The 11,066-nt window shown below is 48.1% G+C and overlaps 1 protein-coding gene and 1 long non-coding RNA gene across 3 annotated transcripts in view; one reads left to right on the top strand and one right to left on the bottom strand.

Moving 5' to 3' along the window:
• The first annotated feature begins 537 nt into the window (after window positions 1-537).
• The window catches only part of NR4A3 (nuclear receptor subfamily 4 group A member 3), a 25,004-nt gene continuing 14,475 nt past the window's right edge, over window positions 538-11,066 (top strand). The window contains exons 1-4 of one of the 2 annotated variants that reach the window (XM_052704144.1): window positions 538-595; window positions 2,545-3,431; window positions 5,301-5,430; window positions 6,368-6,540. In XM_052704144.1, coding sequence (XP_052560104.1) covers window positions 2,547-3,431; window positions 5,301-5,430; window positions 6,368-6,540 — 1,188 coding nt within the window. In that variant the 5' untranslated portion in view covers window positions 538-595; window positions 2,545-2,546. Of the gene's footprint in view, window positions 596-694; window positions 3,432-5,300; window positions 5,431-6,367; window positions 6,541-11,066 lie in introns of those variants that run through there. The other variant, XM_052704143.1, reaches the window with a different exon arrangement.
• LOC128091174 (uncharacterized) lies at window positions 6,458-9,395 on the bottom strand. Its single transcript, XR_008211284.1, has 3 exons — window positions 8,346-9,395; window positions 7,724-7,864; window positions 6,458-6,610 (listed from the first exon to the last, which is right to left on the bottom strand). It is a non-coding gene; the product is annotated as an uncharacterized LOC128091174 (long non-coding RNA).

Below are 11,066 nucleotides of genomic sequence, written 5' to 3'. Positions count from 1 at the left end.
TACAGGGCGGGGAGGGCCGTCACTCGGGGGCCCGATGTAAAGTGCACGGAGGAAGAAAAGGGCTTTGACACGGCCGCTCATTGCCTCCTGATTTACAGCCCCGTGCCGCTGCGCTCCCGGCTCCGGCGGCCGCAGCCCGGGGGGAGCCGCGTGCCGGGCAGCGCGGCCGCGTCTCCGGGTAACCGGGGAACGGAGGGGTCCTCTGGGACCGGGATCGGGGAGGGGGGGAGGTACGCTGCCGGCCGGGGAATCTTGCAGCTCCCCCCGACCCCTCCCGACGGAGAAATTCCGGGGATGCCCGGAAAGGAGGGAGGGAGGGAGGGAAGGATGGAGGGGCTGCCGCGGGCTCCTCCCGGCAGGTGAGCGCGGAGGGGCCCGGCCCTCCCTGCCGCCCCTCACCCGGGAGAGCCCCGTTGGCCGCTGACTGAGCCTTCTTCCCCCGCCGCAGCGCCCCCCGGGTCGGAAGCGCGCCCCCCGCCGCGGCCATCCCCCGCTGCCGCCTCCGCGGAGAGCTCCCAGCCGGCGCCGACCCCGCCGCCGCCCGCCGCCGCCCGCCCCGCCAGCCCCACCATTCAGCGCGCAAGGTACCCGCCAGGTGAGCCGGAGGGGAGAGGGGACGGAGGTGCGAGGCCGCCCCGAGCTACGGGGGGCGGGCGGGGAACGGGTGGGACCTGCGGAGCTTCGCGGGGTGGCGGGATGGGAAAGCGGCGGTCGTGGCGGCGAGAGCTCCAGCCCCGATCTCCCGCTCGGCTGCTCGGTGGCACGGCACGTACCGCGTGTTGCGGCGTGGGGGCTTTTAGTGATAGCGTCGGGGAAGGAGGGACAGCCGCGAGGTCGTTTGTGTTGGTGCCCCGAGAGGAAGGGTTGGGTTGGGGTCAGCGAGGCGGAGGCGCTGGCGGCAGCGGGGTAGGAGGAGCCGCGTGGCCGCAGCAGACCTTTGTGTAGGGTCTGTTTTGCTGTCCCCAGGTCAGACTTATTTTAGACTTGGGCTTTCTTAGTCTGCTCTGAGCAGAACGCAGGCCGTAACTCTGGCGTGCCCAGAAACACCCCACACCCACACCAGTGCCTTCCATCAGCCTCTGTGCCTGCCGGGAGCTGCTAAAAGCCCTTTTACCCCCACCGGGTTCACGCCGGGTTCGGCGCGGCCCCAGTGCGGTGCGGAGGTGCGGGCAAGGCATTGCTCGCCCTTTGTGTTTACTCTTCGAGCCGAACCGGTGATAGAAGCGGGACTTGGCACGGGTGCAGATATCCATAGGAAGAAAAGGAATGGTGGGAGATAGGCAGGGCTGGGAGGCGAGGCTTGGGAGAGCGCTGTCCTGCTGCCTGTTTTCTAAGCAGTAATTTTAGAAAACGGCACTGTTTTATGCTTTTGGTGTTTTGTTTTTGGTTTTTTTTTCTGTCACTTCTTAATGTTTACTCAAAAAGAAGAAAGATGGGAGCGCTGTGTGATGGTACAGTGAGATCTGGTGTTCAGTTTCCATTTACCTGCACAGCAGAGCTACGAGTTGGTTTGGCACCTTTTGGTTGGGTTCTCGCGTGGCACGCTCAAGTGGGTGTCTAAACATCATTAGCAAAGGGCGTTCTTAAAATCCTAATGCAAACCCCATTATTTTCAGTGCGGCTTTGTGTTTTAACAGGAGTTATTTATCAGCTGCTTACAAAACACAAATTGCCACAATTAAGAGGAAATGAACTTAATTTTGATGGACATTTTCCCACGTTCCTCTTCCCCTTCACTGGGGAAACGGCACAGATGGGTGCACTGTACCCCCCGGCTGCACACCCTGGGCATGCCGTGTGCTTTGGGTTTGGTTTGCAGACGTGGGGCAGCAGCCTGCGGTCAGGTGAACCTCATGTGGGCTGTGGCCACGATTTCCTGCCAGCAACAAAGGAGACAGTGCATCAGTGGGAAATGGAAAAGGATGAAGTCTTTGCAGCTGTGCACTGCCTTGCTGAAAGCATCCCAGCTCCCAGTGAGCCATGTTAACTTTTACGGCTGATGGATAAAACCGGTTCTGTTATCTTCTGAAAACAGAAATACCCCATCCTTTTTTCTCTTCCATTTTTGCAAATTCAGGGATACGTTTGAGCTCTGACACCCGCTGCCAATGGTGTTCCTTTCGTAACAAATATCGGTTTTAATATTATGCATTTGGTAATCTAGTTTACCCTTCATGAAGATTTTGTGGCACGTTCTGACGCATACGGGGATAGATTTAGCACCATAAACCGTTCCCGTTCTGCTTATCTAATTCTCATTGACACCTATGGATATGGAGCAGCGGATCTGGGGCAGCCCGAGATGGATCCTTCTCCCACTGACACCGCTATAGATTGGAGTTGCTCCCCAATACCCGACCCCCAATGCACGTTTCTTGCTGAAGGGCAGCGGCTCGGGGCTGATTTATACTTCTCACCTCCAGGTGAGAGCGGGAGGCTCCGACAGAGCTCTGGGAAATGCGGGCAGCTCGTTGTCGGGAAGGAGGTAGTGAATGGGGCTGTGGGCCGCGGGGCTGGCTGTAACGTCCTCCTTTGCCCCTGCAGATATGCCCTGTGTGCAAGCGCAGTATAGCCCTTCGCCGCCTGGTTCGAGTTATGCAGCTCAGACCTACGCGTATGGCTCGGAGTACAGCTCGGAGATCATGAACCCGGACTATGGCAAGCTGAGCATGGAGCTGAGCGGCACCGAGATCACCGCCACTGCCACCACCTCCCTCCCCAGCTTCAGCACCTTCATGGAGGGTTACTCCGGCAGCTACGAGCTCAAGCCTTCCTGCCTCTACCAAATGCAATCCGCCTCCTCCGGCCAGAGGCCCCTCATCAAGATGGAAGATGCCCGGCTCTCCACCTACCAGCCCTCGCTGCCACCCTCGGTGGACGAGAGCATGCCCAGCACCTCTATGTACTTCAAGCAGTCGCCACCCTCCACGCCCACCACGCCCGGCTTCCCCCCGCACCAGAGCCTGTGGGACGAGCCCCCGCTGCCTCCCACACAGACCTGCCTGCCCCCCGGCCACCTGATGGAGGCCGCCCCCATGAAGACTGCGCCTCCGCGCTTCCCCCTCTTCCACTTCAAGCACTCTCCTCCCCACACGCCGCCGGCGGGCCCCCACATGTGCTACGACCCGGCCTCCCTGAGCTTGCCGCTGGGCTCCGACAGATCGCCAGCCGGCCAGGCGCCCATGGAGAGCCACTCCTACGGGCTGCCCTTGGCCAAGCGGCCGGCCACCTTAGCCTTCTCACCGCTCGGCCTCAACGCGGCCGCCTCTGGCCTCATGGGCGAGGCCAGCGGTGGTGGTGGTGGCGGGCTGCCCTCTCCGCCCAGCAGGAGTTCCTCGTCTGGGGAGGGCACGTGCGCCGTCTGCGGGGACAACGCTGCCTGCCAGCACTACGGCGTGCGGACCTGCGAGGGCTGCAAGGGCTTCTTCAAGGTGAGACACCCTGCTCCCCTCCCTGCCTGCCGCCCCTGGGCTCCAAGCTCCGCACCCACCACTGGTAGTTGTAGAAGTGGCTCAGAAGGCCAGAGCAGCACCGGCACGAGGAGGAAACCTCAGGCAATGTTGTGTTTGGTCACTGCCTCAGTGCTGCTCTTGGTTCAGGTGTCCCAGCACTGTAGCTCTGAAGCACTGCTGACAGCAGTAATCCACTTTGAGGCAGACGAAATCATGTGCTGACATTTTTAAGACTGAAATTCCTTCTGCTTTTAGATTGTGGCACTTCATAATTTCAGCAAATTTAGTTCAGGTTTTGTTTTGTTTTGTTTTTAGAAATGGCACCAGCGAAGCACTCGGGGTAGACTTTTTGGGGAGTGGTTTTGAGCAGTAGACTTTAAAAAGCTGATGAATCCAAGGCCAGGTTGGATGGGGCTCTGGGCAGCCTGAGCTGGTGTGGAGATGCCCTGCCCATAGCAGGGGTGGGGCTGGGGGGCCTTTGAGGTCCCTTCCAACCCAAACCATTCTGTAATTCTATGAGTCTATGAAATTTGGGGCCGATTCAGTCTATTTCTTTCAGCACAGATAGGAGTTGTGCCCCTGTTCTGCCAAAGATATCCTAACTACGATGGGAACAAAAATAGTCCCAAAGTAGTTGGAGGGGAGGGCTCACCTCGTTATGCTGTTGTTATGGTGCATATAACTGCTACTATTACTTGTTAATAATCCTTTGGCAACAAGTTAAAATACACATCTCCCCTGCAACTCGTTTGTTATTTAAAAATAATTATAAAATGGAGCACAGAGAACCTGGAAATGGCAGCTCCTGAGGGCCTGACCCTGCCCCCGTGGAAATCTATAGCATGTCCCTCGTTGGGGGCAGGATCCACAGTTTGTCCTGCACTCTTCTTTTCTCAGTTCTCAAGTGTAATGAGCAGCATTTGCTGTGTCCCTTGTATTTAGTCCATTGCAGCTGCTCCTCGAGAAAGAACAATGTTAAAATAGCATTTCCCCGATAATTTAATTGCAGTGAAAGATTTAATACCAAGCTGAACTGATGAATTTGATCCTCTTCTGATGCCTTTCCTATTAATATCTTTCGGTGCTAAGCTGTCTTTGACTTTAAGTACGAAAACAACATATAAATATCCTAGCATATTATAATAATATATATATATATTTTTTGTGACGACTTCTATTACATTTTTTCAAGGCTCACCAGGTTTTTACAAATTGTTAATGCACGGTATAGTTTATATATAGTTATATGTAAGCCACTTTAAGCGTTAATTACATATATGGCTACAGTATAACTCTGTCCATTTCTTCCCAAAAGTCAGGTCGGCTTTCCCAGAATATTTAACTGAACATATTTGGAGGAGTTCTGCTATTTTTACTTTTCTCCCCGCTGATCTTAATGGCAACCAAACCAGTTGTTGTGGCATTCGCCTCACAATAGCGATAGCAGGAGAAATACATCGCAGATCGTTTTGGTTTTATTTTAATAAGGTCAGCAATAATCAAGGGAATGAACCAAGTAGAAAATTGTTCCCAAAGGGATATTAAAAGCGGAGATAATCTAATCCCCAAAGGTAGATGCGATGACCTGGTAATTTCAGATATGATTTTATCATTCAAAGTTGCCTGTCTCCGGAGACTTGCTTCAGAACAATCCTCGATGATTTTCATTGTCAGTAGCTAACACTAATAAAATTGTTTTTCCTGCAGGCTAGTGTGTTAGGAAATTAATTTTATCTAATTATATGAATTGCACTGTCGCTTTTCACGTTGTAATTAAAATACATGTTGTCAGGTTCCAAGTTGTTCACGAAACTCTCGGTTCGCTGTTTTTCTGTTGCCTTTTCTCAGAGGACGGTTCAGAAAAATGCAAAATATGTTTGTCTGGCAAACAAGAACTGTCCGGTGGACAAGAGACGCCGTAACAGATGTCAGTACTGCCGCTTTCAGAAGTGTCTCAGCGTCGGCATGGTGAAAGAAGGTGAGGGCTACTGCTATTCTTATCCCAAATGCTGGAGCGTTACGTTGAACGAGCACGTGTGTGTGCGTGTGTGTGGACATAGACGTCTTTACTACGGACCTGGCAATTAGCTTCCTAGCTGCCCCTCCAATTCGTGCATCTGTACAACAACACATCATTGATTATTTTTTTTCCTGTTGCCCAGTTGAGTGGGTTTAACATGTTTAGACTTTCTGGGAGCCCAGAGTTCAAGGATTGCAAGGTCACAAGGGGATAATTTGACTCTGGCCAAAATGTGTCCTTTATGAACTCTGAATGCCATTCATTAATGCAGTTGGCTTCTGCACGTTATCTTGTAGCATCAGTGTTTCGTTGTCTTGGGTGCCTTTTTGCATAGGATCTTGTCTCGTGGCCATGAGCTGATTGTAAATTTGCAATTAATTTAAATGGAAACTGGATCAACTCATTAGTCCCTGTTCTGCAAATATTTAAGTATGTGAGTAATACTGTGTGAGCAGTCCTATTGCAAATACTGACATGGGAAATACAGTCTATATAAGTGTGACCATATTTTTTGACTGCTTTGAGAAAGCTAAAGTTACTGTGAAAGAACAGCCCTGCCATATAGCAGGTGACGTTTGTGTTTCAGACTCTGTTTTCATTCAGCAGTAGGGCTGTATGTGTGCATATAGGGGTACATAGGTGTGCTGCAAACAAAGCATGAGCACTAGAAACACAGCTGGGCTCCAAGGAAGCAGTTATTCTGCTGCTTACGGTCATAGTTGTAAGCAGTTTTGGTACCGTTTGTGTTTCTTTGCCATCAAAGGCATCAACAGTGTGCTGAAATTGGAGAATGCTCTTATTTTTGCTGGGCTGGCCATCGCAGGGGAAGCAGGTGCTCATGCTGCTCTGTCGTTTTACCGTGTCCTTACCACCGACACGCTTCTTTTCTATGCAGTCGTCCGCACGGACAGCCTGAAAGGGAGAAGAGGTCGGCTGCCTTCCAAACCAAAGAGCCCCCTGCAGCAGGAACCTTCGCAGCCCTCCCCGCCTTCTCCTCCCATCAGCATGATGAACGCCCTCGTACGAGCTTTAACCGACTCCACGCCCAGGGAGCTCGACTATTCACGAGTATGTCTGGCTTTTCTTTGTTTGTTTTCTGCATGGAAATGACTCATGAGCTGCATTCCTCGCTGGTTGGCTGAAATGAAAAGAAATGTGAAATTGGGGTGAGAGTAGAAGTTGGCCAGCCGGCCGTGCCTTTTGGGTGGGTAATGGTGGGGAAGGAGGTGTGCCGGCACTCGGTTGGCAGCTGTTCACTGTGAGGGTCTTATATTCAAGGTTATCTACCGTGTATATTTGAGAGAGTGAAAGCAAATTATGTGGATAAGTAGACTGGTTGTCTTGCAAAAGGCTGTGATTACAATGCAACTGATTGATCTCCCAAAGTCAGGACTATCCGTGTGTCTGGTATCTTAATTTTCAAGTTATTCATGCTAAAATCTAACGGAACTTTGATAGCGTGCAGCTATGAGTGTTGTGTGAAATAACACGCAATGGATAGCTCCGTTTACGTTGAAATCGTAGGAAATTTGCCATTATTTCAAAGATTACAGAGCCCAGCTTTAGATGTCCCAGCAGGAATATTTCTTAAGTAAAATTCACATTCAGGAAACAAACCTCTAAATCAAAATTCTAAAAGATTGTATCAGCAAAGCTTCACCAGATATTATTTATTTTCTTACCCTAGTTCTTTAATGTGTAGTGGGCACCATTCAAATATTGATAAGGTATATTTTGAAAGCTTATAAAACTGCTCTGTAGTTATTAAAATATAGTGTAGAAGCAGCTTGTAAAATTCATTCTTAGGAAGGCTGAATATATGAAAAGAAAAAAAATATGGCTACAGAAAAACAAGATTCAAATTCCTTCCACTTAATGAAATATGATTAAATCTCAGACTGAAAAATACAGCTGTACTCAGACAATATTCACATTGTCCATTTATCACTTGTTGCTAAGTAATATTTAATGCTAAAATGTGTTCTGTTGTAATTATATAAAAATGTATTCTTCTAGCTTAGAATATGCTTATATATGTAATTACTTTTTAATATATTTTAACATATACTTTTAAAATATATTACATATATAATTTAGCAATTATAGGTATGCTGTAACTTCTTTTCTTCAAGCTAGTCAGTATGTATACAGTCCAGCAGTTTTACAAATTGTTTTTATGAACGAGTTGTTTAGTGCCTGACAGCCTTTGGGGAAGAATGCATTGCCCATGTTTACATGTATTTTAACTTACCCAGGGAGTCTCGGGGTCGTTCTGCAAACACCGAGGTCCACGTCCAGCTGTGCTTTCAGACAGGACTCTGCTGGGTTCCATAGCATTAAATGAGCATGACAGCTCAGTCCGCGAGAGCATTATCCAATCTCACGTATTTACCTATAGAAGCAACATTATTTTGCATTATAAATAATAATAATTAAATGAAAACTGACTTTTTTAATGTGACTTTCTTCTTTATCCTGTGACAGCTATGCTGTTCAAGTGGAAAGGTCTCACTGCTGAACAATCCTGGTGGTCGTTTACAGAACGCATAGGATTGACAGCAGATTAGTTTAGTTTCGGTAGCTAAAAGATTATGTATGGTTGTTAGGACACATAGCTAACGTAGAAACGTAGCTAATACCTACGTTTTTCTTAACATTAAAATATATACTAATCTGTTATCCTCGGCAGTACTGAAAATACAAAAAATAAGCTAAATGAAAGCAATAGATTCACATGCTTTCCGTGAACCTCATATTTCTTTAAAAAGTTAAGGGAAATCAGGAAAGACTGCTGAGTAGACACTGACATTAACTAACAGAAACATGCTGGAATCCCACTGTAACACTCAAAACTAATGTGAAGGACGCTGTACCTGTAAGGACGGGCTTGCGGCACGCTCTGCTCGGCCGTGACCCTGCCGTGCGCCACAAATGGGTGGATCTGAAAGCCTGGCTTGGAGTCAGTCCTAACACTTCCATAGTCACGACCTTAATGTTTAGCATGGTCTTCATGTTTGCAAGATGTTTGCAACGTCTTGACTGTTGCAAAAATACAGATAAGAGTTTCGGAGAGGAACGTGCGCTTCTTCCCTCCAAACAAATGCAACCATCTACACCAAAAAAAACCAAAATTAAATTGCATAATCCATATGTTTTAAAGCAAAACACAGTGGAACCAGTTCTGTTGAGAACATGGCTACTTCTCATTTCAGCACTGGTTTTAATTTACCAGCCCACAGCAATGGTATATTTAGGTACTTGGTTTCAAAAAGCAATTGCTAGGAACAGAATTTGGTTTATGAACTTTTTAAAGGCCAAGGGCCGTGGTCAGGTCTCACACCTGTTTCACTGGTACAATTCCATGGGTTTAGACTTCTCAGTAAGTGAGATGAGAAGCAAACCCTGTACCTTGCCGTCCTTCTTCAGGCAAAGCAGCCACCGACTTAAATGGAGATGTTTATTTTTTGGTGGGGCATTCAGCCAATGATCCCACCCCAATCCCTAACTAAAATATGTAGCAAATGTTGGTGCTTCTGACACAGGAAGGGTACGTGGATGCATGGAGAAACAAGCCTAGCTTCTAGCTATCATATGGTAAATATGCAACACCATCATTGTTAGACTTTTGTAGCTCCAGCAGTCCATGGAGGTCTGACAAAAGTAGGCAAGGGGTCGGGCTGGATCATGCTATCAAGCTATCAGCCTTTTAGATATACCTTATAAATCAATGTTGCTTGCTGTGCACGCATCTCTCCCTTGAGCCAGTCGGTGTCGTTTAATTCCTAGCAGGGCAGCAAGCACTGTGTAGGGCAGAGCTATCCCTTTTTGGGATATCCCTGTGGCAGGGGGGTTGGAAGTGGATAATCTTTAAGGTCCCTTCCAACCCAACCCATTCTATGATTCTCCTCAGTGAAATAATCATGAGGGAAAAGAAGAAAAAAGTTTTTTGTGCATAAAACTGAAGCATACATTTTTTTATGCCTTCTTATACACTCATGAAGACTGCTGGAAGTAAATAATATTTTATTTCAGCTATTCTCTGTAAGTGCTAACTCGGTGTAGCAAGCAGTGAGATATTATAGCAGTTCAAAACTACATAATTCCTTATAGTTTTTACCTTTCTTCTAAAAATGCTCTCAAGGGCTGAACTATAATAACGTATGCAGGTTAATTTTTATTTATTTATTTGTTTATTTATTTGGTGCATTCAATTTAATTAAGTGGCCCACATGGGGTATACAGTACTGCAGCATTCAGTTATGTGACATAATGCAGCATTCAGCTTTGTTGGACAATATTAACACTTTGTCTTACTTTTGCTGAAGGAATGCTTTATAATTATTGAGAAGTTAATACCTGACATCATTACACCAACTTGCAGTGTGTTATATTTTGGGTGAATTAAGGGTAGTATCTTTTTTCTTTTCCACCCTTTTCATTGATCAGAGGATCAAGAATGTGTCTTACCTTAACACTACCTGTAGGCAAGGCAGGAATTTCCATCGGCCCACATTTGCTGTTTTCTCATATAAAAGGAGTCACCTCAGCTCCTGCGCAGCAGGGCAGATCTTCTAGAGTTTGAGGAGCTGAAGACCACACAGTGGACAAGACCACCACCTCACATTCACTATCTTAGCTTCATTACTAGAGGCTGCAAGATCTCTACATACCATCTTTTTCCAGCCACAAACTGTTCCCCAGTGCACTGTGCTGCAGTTCAGTGCCAGGAGTAGTGTTTTGCACTGCTTGAGCTTCCTCATCAGGTTCTTTCATAGAAAGAAGAGATGAGCCTTTTGCAGTGTACAAATTTTCTACTGCTGTTTCCCATCTTCTGGATATTTCATCCTCCCTCTTGCAACTCTGTCCTCCTTCAGAGTGGCTGTGGCAGAATTTGTCTCCATGTGAGCACTGACAGCCCAGATGTGGCCAGAGATTTCTAGGAACTTCTCATGTCTTTGCTGTGGTTCAACAATCAATTTGACTGTGAAACTCTGTCCTACCAACAGCAAACAGCTCCAACTAGGGCAGGCAGGGGACAGGACGCCTACCCAAGAGGATCTGCTTGCTGTTCCCCCCTTTCTGCCCTGCACAGAGAGTTAATTGGGTGATACATGCAGCCAAAGGGGTATGCCTGTAGTAAGATCCTTCCAGGCTTCCATCATGCTCAGTGGAGAGGAGATGTGGGTCCTTCTTCTTCCCCTCTGACTTGGGCTGCTAGGAGTACCTTCAGGCTGATGGGCTCAGGTATAACTGTGTGTGGAAAGTAGCTTCCAACGGGTGTGCACTAATGAAGATCACTCCATCCTTTCCCTGGCTGAGTCTCAGAGGTAGGGCTCATAAGGAGTCCCTCCCAAAAATACCCCACACGATGCCTGATGGGCAGGTTGCTGTTACTTTCCAAGCACAGAATCAGACTAAGCCACCAAAGCTCCTATTACTTTTTCTCTTGAAAAGAACAGTGCCCCGGGAGCGACAGGGATCCAGTGCTGAGGAAGTGAGAGAGAGCAGGGAGGGAGCTGCCGGAGGGTCGCAGGGAAGTGCTGCAAGCTGGGGCTGTCAGGCGGTTGTTTGGAAAAGTTATGGCCGAATCAGTG

Source organism: Tympanuchus pallidicinctus, unplaced genomic scaffold (genome assembly GCF_026119805.1).
Source record: "Tympanuchus pallidicinctus isolate F22 unplaced genomic scaffold, pur_lepc_1.0 scaffold5, whole genome shotgun sequence".
NCBI classification, from domain to species: domain Eukaryota; kingdom Metazoa; phylum Chordata; class Aves; order Galliformes; family Phasianidae; genus Tympanuchus; species Tympanuchus pallidicinctus.
The sequence above is the reverse complement of the archived record's forward strand: the minus strand, read 5'-3'. Positions and strand labels throughout refer to the sequence as shown.